The sequence below is a fragment of the Notolepis coatsorum genome, assembly GCF_963971535.1.
Source record: "Notolepis coatsorum genome assembly, chromosome: 12".
In the NCBI taxonomy this organism is placed as follows: Eukaryota; Metazoa; Chordata; class Actinopteri; order Aulopiformes; family Paralepididae; genus Notolepis; species Notolepis coatsorum.
The window spans coordinates 107858549-107876158 of record NC_140176.1 but is presented as its reverse complement, the minus strand read 5'-3'; the positions used below and the strand labels follow the sequence as shown (position 1 = coordinate 107876158).

The following is a 17610-nucleotide window of genomic DNA, read 5'->3' as shown; positions in this document are numbered from 1 at the left end:
AATAATAATAATAATAATAATAATAATAATAATAATAATAATAATAACAATAATAATAATAATAATAATAATAATAATAATAATAATAATAATAATACGTGTAAAACGAATACATTGTATTAAGATATATTAGAGTCTTTTGACAAGGTTAAGAGGATACAGATCAGCGAAAGACTTTAGTCTTGTTTACATCAGAGTCCCCTCATTTTCAATTCATCAGGACATATATGACATACATGACATACAGATAGACAGTACTGCTACATCCATACATTTACATACCAGATTGCAAATACAGCACTGTTTGTGATACAAAACAAAAGAAAAAGAGTCCAGAAAATATAAGGTTCAGAAAATATGTCTGTGTGTATGTCTGTGTGTATGTATGTGTCTCTCCAAGCTGTTTTAACTGTTTCAATAGGGTATTTCATATGTCTTAAATTAATAAATTAAGACTTATTTTTGGATATAGATCACTCACCCTTCAAAACACTCAGTATGCTAAAGTTAACTAGCTATACATGACTGACCCTAGACTGTTTCAATGGTACACCTGTATTTATAAAGCATTTATAGGTCAACTACCGTTTTTTACCACGGTTCAAACCTCACCATCACATCAAACCCAATGTATATGTCACAGTATCCAGAAAATAGCACAGAGTTTGGGGAAAGGGCCTTCATGTTCACTGCTAGCTAGGCCTGTAAAGGATTTCAAAAAAAAAACTTTGAATATGCAGGCCCTCAATAGCATATCTGATTTAAAATTTCCAAATTAAGGGCATTTTAAAGAATGAGACCATTCAATATAGTTTGCTCCACCTCAAATGTAACCCCAGGGCCCACTTTGCCTTTTGTATGTCTCAGTATATGTGTATTCTATATGATTGTTTTGCTGTCATTTGGGGCCAGGTCTAGCTAAAAAAGGGATCTATGATCTCAAATGAATACATGGTAAAATAAAATCTATACTGTATATGTATAGCATCTTTCATGCATGAATTGCAACTCTAACTGTAAATCAGACATAACATTTGCAAATACTATTGTTCTAAACAATGCAAGGCAAAAATCTTTTTATTTCTGTATCTACTGTAGACAATATGCATTTATATCATTGTCACATGAAAACATGTTTGCAGGATATTTAGCAGAAACTATGGTAAATGTAAAAAAAAACATGATAACACATAATCCTATTGAATTCTGAATTTCTTTGTTTAATGGTTGAGTGTCAATGATACACATCAATTATAAACATATCAAATCATGAAACAGGTCGATACATGTAAAATAGACGTTTACACAATGATAAGAAAAAGGGTAAAAACAATGTGTTTCAATACATTACGTTTACACAATGATAAGAAAAAGGGTAAAAACAATGTGTTTCAATTAGGGATGTCCGATATTATCGGCCGACCGATATTATCGGCCGATATCGGCAGTAAAATGTGATATCGGAAAATATCGGTATCGGTTTAAAAACAAAAAAAAACAATAACAATATTTGTTATATATATATCCAGTGAAATTATTAGTTACCTGAAATTATTCAGTTTTTTGGACGGGGAAACCCTGCATATATCGGTATCGGTTGATATCAGTATCGGAAATTAAGAGTTGGACAATATCGGAATATCGGTATCGGTAAAAAAGCCAATATCGAGCATCCCTAGTTTCAATACAGATGTATTTCAGAAGATCAACCCCCAAAGATCTCCTACGTCTTTTCTTTAAGCTGTTCTAAGATACAGTATACAACAAATACATTTCTGAAGTACTTTACAGAACAGCGTCTAGTTAAAATTGTTTTTTCAGGTGCAATAAGAAAGCCCCTGCAACTTTAAGCTCTCAATATTTTGGACCTGTATTACAAACTACAGTTACACACAGCATGAAATATTCAATCAACACAAAAGTGACAGTCGAAGTAAACTCAAGATATTGTATGAGGTGTTTTTAGAAGGGCGAATTAACTATTTTTACTAGATTGAGTCAATAGTCAGAAGGATCTCTGCATGTAGGAGGATAATGCTAATTTGTCAGGGGTTGACATATATCACCCCCATGACACCTCCCTCCTTTGTAAGACAAGCAGTCTGGTGTTGTAATTACAGTGATTAGACACGTTTGCCTGTTTTCATTTTTATCAGGATGTATGGGGATACAAAATCTATAATCTATATAATAATAAGCTGTATATGTATACCAACTGTCATGCATGAATTGCAGCTCTAATGTGCTACACAAGAGTAAAACAGACATAACATTTCCAAACAGCATTGTTCTAAACAGACCAATGCAAAAATCTTTTATCTTTTTTTTATCACCTATAGACAATTTGTATTTATATCAAGGTCATATGAAAACATGGATGCATCAGATTTAGCAGAAACTACTTTGGTAAATGTAAAAAACATGATATCACATAATCCTAGTGAATTCTTGTTTGAGTATCAATGATACACTTAAAATAGACATATCAACCTAGTTTTTTTTACCTGTTTACACAATTATAATAAAAGGGTAAAATAAAAAAGTGTTTCAATACAGATGTATTCTAGAAGTTTAGTACGACCAAGCCCCAAAGGTCTCTCTCATATGTCTGTTCTAAGGTATATTATACAACAAATACATTGCTGAATTACTTTGCATAACAGTATCTAGTTAAAATTGTTTTTTAGCCACACTAAATAATAAGAAAGCCCCTGAGTACTACTTTATGCTCTCAATATTTCGATATGCATTACATCCTACAGTTACACACGATAGGAAATATTCAAACAGCTCAAAGATGACAGTTCTAAGGCAAATAAAAATGTAACTCATTCACCATAGTTGAGTTAGTGTGTAGTATGGCTAACATGTATGAAAGTAACATAAAGCCATTATTTATTAGAGTTGTTGACGTGTAACAATACTTCACATACCAATAAAATATTGATTAATTTTGCAGAAAAAAAGCAAAATGCAGAGTATTACCAGCGGAGGTTGTTTGCTCCTAGACCGCAGATGATTGAAGGAAATTCACTTTAAGAACCATTTAGCATGAAACACCTTAAAACAAAGATGAGTTTTATTCATTATAACCATGAAAATAATACAATGTTAGGTGTTGTCGTGATTGTCATGGTCACAGATAGGAATGTAGCCAGGAGGGGGTCCTTTATACATCAGTAACCCTGGACAGACTTGTGAAGTTAGAGACCATGATGTATCATTCACATTCATTTATCCAAATGTACAGGATGTGGCAGATGTGTATGCAAAGTTTACCAGCACTATGCAGGGTTTTACATAGGCTACTAACAAAAACATTTCATATTGTTTCAGTGATGGTCTGGTTGATATGTCTATTGTTGACTTGTCTTATTTGTACCTGAAAGTTTTGCTTCGTTCACACAATAAAGATGCTGTTTGTGTAAAAATAATGTATAATATCTAGACTGATTCACTATGCCACAGGTAGCGATACACTGTACCCCGTTACAGGGGGTATAGTGGAACTGTGAGGTTTTGTCCACTGCTCACCCACTCGCTCTGTTCCTTTAAGCCTACTCGCTCTGTTCCTTTAGTTTTCTGTTAATCAATTGCATTCTCCTCACCTCACTAGCCCCCACCCTCGCGTTCGTTTGCTCTTCAGCAACCACACCCCTGGACTACCTGTCATTATGTGTTTGATTGGTCTGGTGCCGAACACACACTTCTAGTTTCAAGTATCAATTACCTTCACGCACCTGATGTGCATTCTAATTAGTTCCCCTGTGGGCTTTAAGTACCTCGCTCTCCCCTCAGTTCCTGTCGGGTCGTCCCGTATCATTCCGTATCATATCTCTATCACCTAACTCCTTCGGGAGGTTCTCTGTCTGTTATGCTGTTTTCATCTCCGGCGTGAGATGCGCTCTAGCCTTCGCCTCCTGTCGCCGTTTGCCTGGAAGGAGACACTGGACTGCACTCTCTAAACTTCCACGGGAGGTATTCCAGTGTTCCACTTCAGACCTCCGCGCAGCAGACGTCCAGATGCGCATCCAGACCTCCGCGCAGCAGACGTGCTCTTCACTCCAGACGCGCATCGCTTCCTAATACTCTACGGGAGGATGCGTCTCTCCGTACCGGCGCGTACTCCAAGCAGTCGCGCACCACTCAGACCTCTGCGCCAGATGCGCCCTCCGTACCGGCGCGCACTCCAAGCAGTCGCGCACCACTCAGACCTCCGCGCCAGATGCGCCCTCCGTACCGGCGCGCACTCCAAGCAGTCGCGCACCACTCAGACCTCCGCGCCAGATGCGCCCTCCGTACCGGCGCGTACTCCAAGCAGTCGCGCACCACTCAGACCTCCGCTTGGACAACCCGTTCCCTGTGGCGACGCGCTCGCCCTGTTTTGATCCCGCTCTCTTTACGCACAGCGCCTGGGTGAGTTTTTGCAAGACTGTCTTTGACCCTATTCGTTTTTCGTGTGTTTAATACACTGAAGAGATCCTGCTTTTTGTCTGACTGTCACTCACCCAGTGCTTGCTTTTTGGATAGTTCAATTGGGATAATATTTGCTTGAACATCGCTCACTGTGTGTATTCACACCGAAGATATTATCACTTGGATTATTATTTGGACATTACTCGCAGTGTGTATTTACACCGAAGATTCTGTCACTGGATTATCTGTTTTGGGACAAGTCACTTCTCCTGTCACCTGCTCTGTTCCCAACTGTACTCTGAGCTAACCCGCTCTCTCTCTCCCTCTCTGTCCCGTTTCCACCTCGGAGAGCTGCCGAGAGGAATCTGCAGAGCGGCTCTGACGTCATCGTCTATTCCTCAGACGAACCTTCCTGGGAGAAGCTGCAGAGCAGCAACATTCATCCTTGCTAGAATCCCAGTCTTTGTCTGTTTTTCCCCTCTCTAGTCCTCCTAGTCCTCCCTGTCCCCAGCCCGCCTCCGCGGGCCTTTGTCCCTGTTTCCCCACCCTAGTCATCCTAGTCCTCCCTCTCTAGTCCTCCTAGTCCTCCCTGTCCCCAGCCCGCCTCTGCGGGCCTCTGTCCCTGTTTCCCCTCTCTAGTCCTCCTAGTCCTCCCTGTCCAGTCCTACTAGTCCTCCCTGTTCCTGCCTTGTCCCTTGCCCCGGCCCTGTTTCCATTAGCCTTCCCTTAGCCTTCCCCATAGCCAGCTCGCCTCTTAAAGGCACTGGGCCTTTTCCCTTTTCTTGTTATCCAGTATTTGTGTTCTCCCTTAAAGGGACAGTGCCGTTTTCTGTGTGTTTCAATAAATGCCCAGTTCTTGGCTTACTCTCATACCTGTCTTGTGTTGTGCGATTGGGGTCGGTTACAAACCATAACAGTACGACCCGACCAATCGACGACCCCAGCCAGCACAGACGGTGTGGTTGAGTTTGCCTTTTTTTCCCCCCTCTAGTTCCCCTGTTAGCTTGTTAGTCTCCCCTGTTGGCTCCCCTTTTAGCCTGTTAGCTTCCCTGTTGGCTTCCCTGTTGGCTTCCCTGTTAGCCTCGTTAGCTCCCCTGCAGCTTGTTAGGCCTCTACTACCAGCATGGCCCCTGTCTGCTAGCTTAGCCCCGGCTGTTAGCACAGCCTCTTTGTTAGTGCAGCCCTTGCAGCTAGCTTAGGCCCTGTAGCTAGCCATGCCCAGGCAGCTAACCCGGTCCCTCTGCATGGCCTCCACCTTTTGTGTAGCCTTCCCACTGCTAGGACTGCTCCTTCAGCTAGCAAGGTCAGTTCTCCCACTGCTAGGACTGCCCTTTCAGCTAGCAAGGTCAGTTTTTTCCCACTGCTAGGACTGCCCTTTCAGCTAGCAAGGTCAGTTTTCCCACTGCTAGGACTGCCCCTTCAGCTAGCAGGGTCAGTTTTTCCCACTGCTAGGACTGCCCTTTCAGCTAGCAAGGTCAGTTTTTTCCCACTGCTAGGACTGCCCTTTCAGCTAGCAGGGTCAGTTTTTTCCCGCTGCTAGGACTGCCCCTTCAGCTAGCAAGGTCAGTTCCCCACAGCTAGGACTGTCCTTCCAGCTAGCTTGTTCTCTCATGCTGGTCTAGCCCTGTCTGCCAGCCTAGCTCCGGCAGCTAGCGCAGCCTCTATGTTAATGTAGCAGTACAGCTAGCATGGGCCCTGTAGCTATCAGTGCCCTGGCAGCTACCCTTTCCCTCTGCTAGCCCCTTCCCTGTTCCCCTCTCCTGTGCCCCTGTTCCAGCCCTGTCTGCTAGCCTAGCTCCGGCAGCTAGCGCAGCCTCTTTGTTGATGTAGCAGTACAGCTAGCATAGGCCCTGTGGCTATCTGTGCCCTGGCAGCTACCTTCCCTCTGCTAGCCCCCTTCCCGGTGCTCCTCTTAGTTACCCCTCAGCTCCTCTAGTTACCCCTCAGCTCCTCTGGTTACCCCTCAGCTCCTCTAGTTACCCCTCAGCTCCTCTTGTTACCCCTCAGCTTCCCTAGTTACCCCTCGGCTACCCTGCCCCAGTTGCTAGCCCCACTGTTGTTGTGGCTTCCCCTGCTGGCTTGGCCCAGTACTTTTTGTTTGTTGCCTTGTTTTGTTCCCCTGCCACTCTGTCTGTATTTTTGGGTCGCCGGGTGGCTCCCGTGGAGGGGGGGGTACTGTGAGGTTTTGTCCGCTGCTCACCCACTCGCTCTGTTCCTTTAAGCCTACTCGCTCTGTTCCTTTAGTTTTCTGTTAATCAATTGCATTCTCCTCACCTCACTAGCCCCCACCCTCGCGTTCGTTTGCTCTTCAGCAACCACACCCTTGGACTACCTGTCATTATGTGTTTGATTGGTCTGGTGCCGAACACACACTTCTAGTTTCAAGTATCAATTACCTTCACGCACCTGATGTGCATTCTAATTAGTTCCCCTGTGGGCTTTAAGTACCTCGCTCTCCCCTCAGTTCCTGTCGGGTCGTCCCGTATCATTCCGTATCATATCTCTATCACCTAACTCCTTCGGGAGGTTCTCTGTCTGTTATGCTGTTTTCATCTCCGGCGTGAGATGCGCTCTAGCCTTCGCCTCCTGTCGCCGTTTGCCTGGAAGGAGACACTGGACTGCGCTCTCTAAACTTCCACGGGAGGTATTCCAGTGTTCCACTTCAGACCTCCGCGCATCAGACGTCCAGACGCGCATCCAGACCTCCGTGCAGCAGACGTGCTCTTCACTCCAGATGCGCATCGCTTCCTAATACTCTACGGGAGGATGCGTCTCTCCGTACCGGCGCGTACTCCAAGCAGACGCGCACCACTCAGACCTCCGCGCCTGATGCGCCCTCCGTACCGGCGCATACTCCAAGCAGTCGCGCACCACTCAGACCTCCGCGCCAGATGCGCCCTCCGCGCCAGATGCGCCCTCCGTACCGGCGCGCACTCCAAGCAGTCGCGCACCACTCAGACCTCCGCGCCAGATGCGCCCTCCGTACCGGCGCGCACTCCAAGCAGTCGCGCACCACTCAGACCTCCGCGCCAGATGCGCCCTCCGTACCGGCGCGTACTCCAAACAGTCGCGCACCACTCAGACCTCCGCTTGGACAACCCGTTCCCCGTGGCGACGCGCTCGCCCTGTTTTGATCCCGCTCTCTTTACGCACAGCGCCTGGGTGAGTTTTTGCAAGACTGTCTTTGACCCTATTCGTTTTTCGTGTGTTTAATACACTGAAGAGATCCTGCTTTTTGTCTGACTGTCACTCACCCAGTGCTTGCTTTTTGGATAGTTCAATTGGGATAATATTTGCTTGAACATCGCTCACTGTGTGTATTCACACCGAAGATATTATCACTTGGATTATTATTTGGACATTACTCGCAGTGTGTATTTACACCGAAGATTCTGTCACTGGATTATCTGTTTTGGGACAAGTCACTTCTCCTGTCACCTGCTCTGTTCCCAACTGTACTCTGAGCTAACCCGCTCTCTCTCTCCCTCTCTGTCCCGTTTCCACCTCGGAGAGCTGCCGAGAGGAATCTGCAGAGCGGCTCTGACGTCATCGTCTATTCCTCAGACGAACATTCCCGGGAGAAGCTGCAGAGCAGCAACATTCATCCTTGCTAGAATCCCAGTCTTTGTCTGTTTTTCCCCTCTCTAGTCCTCCTAGTCCTCCCTGTCCCCAGCCCGCCTCCGCGGGCCTTTGTCCCTGTTTCCCCACCCTAGTCATCCTAGTCCTCCCTCTCTAGTCCTCCTAGTCCTCCCTGTCCCCAGCCCGCCTCTGCGGGCCTCTGTCCCTGTTTCCCCTCTCTAGTCCTCCTAGTCCTCCCTGTCCAGTCCTCCTAGTCCTCCCTGTTCCTGCCTTGTCCCTTGCCCCGGCCCTGTTTCCATTAGCCTTCCCTTAGCCTTCCCCTTAGCCAGCTCGCCTCTTAAAGGCACTGGGCCTTTTCCCTTTTCTTGTTATCCAGTATTTGTGTTCTCCCTTAAAGGGACAGTGCCGTTTTCTGTGTGTTTCAATAAATGCCCAGTTCTTGGCTTACTCTCATACCTGTCTTGTGTTGTGCGATTGGGGTCGGTTACAAACCATAACAGGAACGATTATATTTTTGTATGAAACACCTTAAAACAATGAGGCATTTCATTTATAATATCAAAACATGGAACTCTTATGTAGAATGATGTAAAAATAGTTCTACTAATATATTTCACTTTAAAAATGTGTACAGAAAAATAAATATCCGACCCCGGAGTGTAAACAGGTGTTGTACAGTATACCACATGAAATCCCATATCGCTGCTGTCGGGACAAAACCTCATAACTCCAAAAACCCAACTTTTCAGCAGATGAAAAAAACTAACACAGATTTGAGGGTGAATAGAGTTAGGAGGTTTAGACAGATGATCGGTTTAATGCTTTCCCATTGTTTAAACTTTGTAAAACCCACACACACATATGGAGGATGATCTACGGAGTTGATTTATATAATAAAAAAAAAATTCAAAAAATGGAGTTATGAGGTTTTGTCCCGACAGCAGCGATATGGTCTAGCGGTTAGGATTCCCTGGTTTCAACAGGGCGGCGCTTGTTCGACTCCTGCTATGGGAATTACACCTTTTCTATACATGTTTTCCTATTGATAGGTTTCTACATACCTTTGCATTCATTTATTTTCAATTGTTTAGAGTTTATGGTATTTTTGTCTTAATCATGATTTATTGTGATACATCTTCTTGAAGTGTTTAAAGAAGATGTGTTTGTCCCAAGCGGACATCAATGTGTGATGCAGGGCCTTACAAATAAATATGATCTGATTTGATCATGGTCCTAAGAAATGTTAAAATGTTTGCATGCATTACATTTAACAGACAGTGCTGACATTTCGAAGTTTTAAAGGGATCCCATTCACAGAGCTGAAGATAGTTACACAACTGGATACGATTTTTATTGTTGCTAGGAGGAACTTAAAATCATTCAAAGCAATTATTACACCTTGAGGTAGAAAAAACGCAGTTGGGTATATTATAAAAGTGTATTAAAGAATATTGCAGATCATGCTGTAACCTTTTTTATCAATAATATAAGCGTGCATAACATCAATAATGTGATTAATATCTAAAGTTTCTAAACACTTATGATTTTTCAGTTTAAAAGCTGTAACATCCACTATTACGGTGTATAAGCATAACAGGTGTGCTCTATCAAAATTACCGACCATATGATCTAAAATAGTAACTAAGCCGTTTTCAAATAGAAGACTTTCATCCTTTGAGAGATTCTCTATCATATATTGCCAATTATATAGCAAACCTTTCTCTCTCACAAGCTTCAACATATTTTCAAAAAGCCTTAAGCGCTCGCTATTGACATTCCCGGTTACAGTGTACAACTAGGCATCGCAGACTTGATTAGCGATAGCATGTTTTAAAAGCAATGCGAGATCATAGTTTATAAAATTCATAATATAGGTGGTAGTCATGCTGAAGAAATTACCCATTTCCTATTATATATGCTACGATGTTGATACTTTAAACACCTTTTAAACTGAGTGAGTTGTTTTCAAAGTTTCAGTCAAAGACTGGAAGAAATGTCTGAAGAAATGTGGTAGCACCATTCGCCTGATGACAGGGTATGGTTAAGATTGTGTGGGTGTGTATGTCTAGATGGATGTATTTCTGTGTGGGGGTGATTACCATAGGTGTTACAGCACGTTTTTTCCCCCTCTGGGGGTCTGAACTGTCAAACTAGTCCAGCCTGTTAAAAACACCTCATACAATATCTTGAGTTTCCTTCGACTGTCACTTTTGTGTTGATTGAATATGTCATGCTGTGTGTAACTGTAGTTTGTAATACAGGTCCAAAATATTGAGAGCTTAAAGTTGCAGGGGCTTTCTTATTGCACCTGAAAAAACAATTTTAACTAGACGCTGTTCTGTAAAGTACTTCAGAAATGTATTTGTTGTATACTGTATCTTAGAACAGCTTAAAGAAAAGACGTAGGAGATCTTTGGGGGTTGATCTTACTAAACTTCTAAAATACATCTGTATTGAAACACATTGTTTTTACCCTTTTTCTTATCATTGTGTAAACGTAATGTATTGAAACACATTGTTTTTACCCTTTTTTTATCATTGTGTAAACGTCTATTTTACATGTATCGACCTGTTTCATGATTTGATATGTTTATAATTTATGTGTATCATTGACACTCAACCATTAAACAAATAATTCAGAATTCAATAGGATTATGTTCATGCATGAAAGATGCTATACATATACAGTATAGATTTTATTTTACCATGTATTCATTTGAGATAATAGATCCCTTTTTTAGCTAGACCTGGCCCCAAATGACAGCAAAACAATCATATAGAATACACATACTGAGACATACAAAAGGCAAAGTGGGCCCTGGGGTTACATTTGAGGTGGAGCAAACTATATTGAATGGTCTCATTCTTTAAAATGCCCTTAATTTGGAACTTTAAAATCAGATATATGCTATTCAAAGTTTTATTTTTTTTGAAATCCTTTACAGGCCTAGCTAGCAGCGAACATGAAGGCCTTTTCCCCAAACTCTGTGCTATTTTCTGGATACTGTGACATATAAATTGGGTTTGATGTGATGGTGAGGTTTGAACCGTGGTAAAAAACGGTAGTTGACATATAAATGCTTTATAAATACAGGTGTACCATTGAAACAGTCTAGGGTCAGTCATGGATAGCTAGTTAACTTTAGCATACTGAGTGTTTTGAAGGGTGAGTGATCTATATCCAAAAATAAGTCTTAATCTATTAATTTAAGACATATGAAATACCATATTGAAACAGTTAAAACAGCTTGGAGAGACACATACATACACACAGACACACACACAGACATATTTTCTGAACCTTATATTTTCTGGACTCTTTTTCTTTAGTTTTGTATCACAAACAGTGCTGTATTTGCAATCTGGTATGTCATAAATGTATGGATGTAGCAGTACTGTCTATCTGTATGTCATGTATGTCATATATGTCCTGATGAATTGAAAGTGAGGGGACTCTGATGTAAACAAGACTAAAATCTTTCTCTGATCTGTATCCTCTTAACCTTGTCAAAAGACTCTAATATATCTTAATACAATGTATTCGTTTTACACGTATTATTATTATTATTATTATTATTATTATTATTATTATTATTATTATTATTATTATTATTATTATTATTATTATGTGTATTAAGAAATAATAACTACAGCTATCTCTATTGCATGGTCTGCACCTTGTCCCTAACTGTCAGCATACAGCCACCCCACCCCTTGGACATCATTTACATTTACATTTAGTCATTTATCTGACGCTTTTATCCAAAGTGACTTACAAGTTCTGTACGATAGGTGATCAGGGAGGGTACAACTCTATCACCTGAGTAACAATATTCATCAAAGTGTTGCGTGTTACAGTGCAGGTTAGTTTATTAGGATAAATGCCTGACTGTAAGGTTAGTTAGGCAATGGTCAGATTATGTTACAGCGACCCGTTCCATTGTGTGAACAAAAAATATGCTGTGTATATGGTTCTACAATACAATACTTGTAGATGTACATGTTACAAAAATATAAACCATATGTATTTTAATGATGTCTGTAAAATATGTCAGATTTCTGCTGCAACTCTACAGGGCTGTATGCATGCCTTCCCTCCCCCTAAACTGCTAAACTTCTCACCACCATGGTTTTTTTTAACACCTAAGGGGGCCAATTCACACCCCCACACACACACAGACCCACACAGACACACATTTTCTGAACATTATATTTTCAGCACAGCTCTTTAAGCTATCACATATAACTTTTATAGCTATTCATATCTTTAACTGTAATAATTAATGTGAACAATAATACATAACACGGTAATGCAATCTATTTTAAATAAAACGCTTCACCGAAACCTAATTACTACAACACCTTGGGGTGGTTGTAATCAGCCCCTCACCTCCGAGACTATCGGAATATCGGTATCGGTAAAAAAGCCAATATCGAGCATCCCTAATTATAATCCATAAAAAATAAATGTTAAGGAGAAGTGTCTAAAGATTGTGACATTCTACACTTTATAGACACATTGTATTTTTCTTAAAAATATTCCCACACACACACACACACACACACACACACACACACACACACACACACACACACACACACACACACACACACACACACACACACCCACACAGGGTCATAAACAATGTTCCCTCTAATTATTTTTTGGTCTGAGCAAACACTCAAACCTCCTGAGCAGACATCAGCAACTACTGAGCAACATACGTCACCTGACGATTAACCGGTTAGTTGATAAGCGGCGGTTTGTAAAAAATCTGAGAATCTTAATTTCCCTTAATGTCTAACATAAAAATATATACATTTTGCTGATACACAGAGAAATAATACAAAAAGGCATATTATATTCCGTAATCAAATATTTATTTGACCATTGATTGACGATACAGAGCATAGTCCGTACTTTGGCTGGGTTGGCGGCGGCGGTGTGAGTCGTGTCACTAACTTTTGTCTTTTTAGGAGGCTGACTCGTCATTATTTTAGTAAGTGAATTATAATGCGACTTCAAGGGTGACCATATTGTGATTTTTTTTAAAGAGGACACTGCCTTCAGCCTCAAGATACTTAATCAAAGTTTACTCAAAGATGCCTTATCATTATAATATATTTAAAGTATACCTCCTCTGTATCGATATAAAATTATTGTTTATATTATTTTATATAACAAAATAATATCTCTCTATAACCAGAGTTACTCAACATGCTGTATTATGCCTAAAGTAATCTATCTGACAAATCTCAAGAAAATAACTAAATCAACCTATGACAAAATAATATATATTTTCAAGTCTTACTGGACAAAATAAATAACAAGAAAAATATGATGTAATGTTCTAAATAATACCTCTTCTGTATTAGAAAATCCAGCTTTAAAAAATATATCTTTATCTTTTCAATGTAATGTAAATTATAAAACAGTAACCTCACAAAGATACTAATTTAGAAGTGCACTATGCAGTTTCAGATTTGTTGCAATTAGTGTACTAAACTAATTTATTACACAAATAATCCTTAGAATGATTGTATCATAAGCATCTTATCAAACCAAAACATAATTTTGAGGCATCAAAATAGTTTTCAATTATTTTCTTTCTCTCTCTGTATAGCTGCATTCTTCAATCAATTCGGTCAACTTTGCCATCAAACTCTCGCCTCGCACTGCTTTGTTTGTAATGTTTTGCTGTGTCCATGTGAGCTTTGAGATTGCCAGCACCTTTATTAGACACATAAACATATGGTCAAGCTTTGCACGCGTTGCACTCCGCTTCTAAATTGGTCTCGACCGGGATGATAAATTGGAAATGTTCTCTGCAGTTCATCTGTAATGTACATTTTCGCGTTTGCATTGTGAGGAGCCAGCAATGCTGGTCGGATCTGTCCACTTCCTCATCTGTTGTGTGTGTCTGTGTAAATCTTGCACAGGGCCTCGCATTTCTCCCAGGCGGCCCTGCTTAGTAATATAGTAAGCTATATTCACTACCACCGATTGGCTTGAAGATGTTCTCAGAGATCTACGATAGCCTAGTATGACCACTGCTATGACAGCAGCACAACTCATTGACTGCCAATAATGAGTATATTCGTGCAAACTGTTTGGAGGTGGCAATATTGATAGTGTGTACCGAACAATTGGAGATCATCATGAAGAGGAAAAACAAGGTGAAGACTTATAATTCAATATTCTAGAAGCACATTAACTTTGTTGGATTGAACAAAATGGTAAATTGGGACTGTTAACCTACAAGACCATAGACTTCCATTACAACCACTTTTGACCCTAACTGTAAGAGCAGTGGTGCCATGGCAGCCCGGGCGGGGACTGACTCCAATTCTGAGGTGCCAAACATCCATAATGACATCATGCATATTGTTTTAGAAGTGTATTATCTTTCGTCACCAATGCAAGAGGCTGCGGTCTCGACTCCCGGAGTCAGCATTGCTTGAGGCTTGGGCTGATCGTCATACTAACTCGTTTGGCTGAGTTAGCGGAGGGAAGTTGATGGGGTGGTAATCTGGCGTTGTGGAGAGCGACGCCTACACGTCAGGTCTGGGCGCCTGCTCAGCGAAGGAAGGAATTGATGAAGGCAGCGTGACTTCCCACGCGTTACACTTCACCAATGAGAGTCCTCGCTGCCAGGTGAAAAAAGAGTCACTGGCTGTCGCCGCACGTGTCGGAGGAAGGGTGCGGATGACTTCAGGGTTCCCTTGTACCGACCAGTAGGAGAACATGCGCACAACAACCAGATGGGGGGGGGGGGGGGGGGGGAATTGGCACGACTAAATTGGGACAGGGAGAAAACAGAAAAATCTGAGAAAGAGAGGATTAAAAAAATAAAAATAAAAATAAATGTTTACCTGCATTATAGTTTTGCGGATTTTCCACAGTGTATAGGTTTCTTCCTCGTCATCCATTGGATCCATTGTATCCATTGTATAATAACGTTGATTGAAATCAACTTGCCGGCTCTTTCCACAGCAAACCGGTAGGCAAGGCACGTTGGTTGAGAACTGCAGGCTTAGTCTATCTGTTCAGTACTGTTTCAAGATGCACAATGAGATGTTCTGAGAGAGAATTGTTGAATATATATAGAACACAAATGTTCTAGAATGTTTGATTATGACATCATACTGTGACATCACAAATGTTCTAGACATTTCTATTATGACATCATACTGTGCCATCACAAATTGTCTAGAATTTTCTATTATGACATCATACTGTGACATCACAAATGTTCTAGAATGTTCTATTATGACAAATAAGACGGTTCACTGGGTCTCATTCCCGAACGGATTTACGACCAAACATTTCTTCTTAGGCAGATTTCTGCCCATTTAAGACATATTAGGGCTGGTAGCACGATTCCCCAAATTTTCCTGAGATCAGATTTGATCGTGGCTGAGAGCAGATTTGAGAGTGCTGAGGAGCACACTTATGATTGATTGACTAATTGAACATTTTATTAACTTGACAGTCTGTGTTCTCATAGTGATTCCTTCATGTCAACGCTACAGGCCTCCTTGGAATTAATTACTTAATCATAATTAAAATAAATATGACAATATTTGTACGATAAGAAATTACGCATTTGATGTCGGAAAAATAAATAATATGGATTCATCTGATCACAGGGCAGCTGGATTAACCATATCTGAACCAGCTATTTTGGACAAATGTATAATTACTTTAATTACTCAGATATTCAAACACAATTATGCAATTATTGTGAAATGATTGAAAATAATAATTATTTAATGCCTTCTGTGGAATTTGTATTTCTTATTTGTTACATATCTGTTTTAATGGTATGCAATGGGACAGACCTTTGTTTGATATAGCTATAAACCTGCATTCCTTTGAATATATCATTAATCAATTAAACTTATATTGAAATACACTATATAGTGTTACGCTCTGGTTCTCTGACAGCCGTCTGAGAACCGCCCACCATTCTGACACCTGTCACTTGGCTTCCTTGTCACTTATCTCCCCTGTCACTTATTGTCTGGGTCTCCTGATTGGCTGTCACTGGGGTACGGTTGGTATGCTTGGAATGTGGCTCTATTTAACTCTTGTCTCTCTGTTTTCACTTTGTCAGGTCTTCACTAACTGTTCGGAGGTAACGCGGCGGTTCCGGTCTCTGGACCCCATTTAGATTAACTTTATTATTCTCTCTCTCTCTTGTCGCCCGATGTCTGTACCTGTATAATTACTCTTAGTGTATTGTACCATTAAATTTGACCACTATTGAAGAGTATACATTCTTCGTCTCATTACTTGCCAACCACTACTGGAACTCACCTACCTCATCGTGACAATATGGCCATTTAACATTAATGGAAAATATATTTTCCTATTATAAAAAATATACATTTCTGATAAAGAGAAGGCTTTGCATGCTGGCCGTGACAGCCCACCTCTGCTGTTTAAACTGTAGGACATCCCTCCTTACAATAAAACCACTGGGTTCATTATTAGCTAACTACCCTTTCAAATCAACCAAACACACAACCATATAACGTTACTGTTTACTTGCGTTGCCTCTAGTTTTTAGCGTACCTTAAGTCCAAAGCACACAGTGGGAGAGCGACGTCGCCTGGCAATGCGATCAGCTGTCGCTCTACAACAATCGCTTAGCACCCCACACCATAGATATATATAAAGACTAGATGACTCACCCGCGCTGCTGGCCAACGTGGCGGCCATCTTTCTACAGGGTAGCACGCCCACTCATAACATGAATGTCTATAGTGCATGTACTATTGAAATAACCATAGCTTGCTAAACTTTCAACCGTTTGGTTTGTTAAAAACGTCAGAGATGTAGATTATCATACTGCATACTTATAATGGACTTTCATATGAAAATATATATTTTTTTATACAAATTCTTCCAAGCAACAATCATAGCCACGTTAATAACGTTTGTAATAAACCAAACCGTTTGTAAATCTGTTGAGTTAAGAGTATTTTTGTTTGTGCAGATCATCACCTTAAAGCAGTAGTCCACTCAAGCAAGATGGCCGCCGGTGAACTACGCGGGAGACTCCGCCTTGCGCCATCTAGTGTTTATATATATCTATGCCACACATGACCGTTCAGGACCGTTTACAACCGGACATGGTCACGGCTTGTCAAACGACTCTGTTAAAGTTAGAGGTTATATATGATTGCAAGTAACTGAGTAACTGTCTAACTATGTATAACTGTTTCCACTGGAGGGCGCTATAGGCGGGGCTGTTAATGCTGCCGCCAGGTAGAAGGTATATAAGGAGATGCCGACTCCCCCTCTGTCTCTTCCACCTTCGCTCTCATAAGAGAAGGATGTCTCATGTACTGCTGTGGACCAATGTGAAATAAACCACGCCGTTTAATGGCTAAAGATAGAAACCATGCCTCATGAACATATTATTGTCGCCCCATAGCAGACTCTGTTAACAGGTTATGGGCCCAGGGGCGAAATAATAAAGGGTAGCAAGTTTAGCTAAAGTATAGGCTAGGTTAGCACCGGGAGCACCGCGTGGCTAGACGCTAGGCCAACAAGAGCTAAAGCTACGCCTACCATCAACAAGAGGATGGCGACAAAAGTTAAGAGCA

At 41.3% G+C, this 17610-nt stretch overlaps 1 protein-coding gene across 1 annotated transcript in view; it reads right to left on the bottom strand.

Moving 5' to 3' along the window:
• The window catches only part of LOC311238328 (DNA-directed RNA polymerases I, II, and III subunit RPABC1-like), a gene marked incomplete at both ends in the record, with an annotated part of 39026 nt that extends 24101 nt beyond the window's left edge, over positions 1-14925 (bottom strand). The window contains one exon of the mRNA XM_084326359.1: positions 14869-14925. Coding sequence (XP_084182485.1) covers positions 14869-14925 — 57 coding nt within the window. The remainder of the gene's footprint in view (positions 1-14868) is intronic.
• Positions 14926-17610: the final 2685 nt, after the last annotated feature.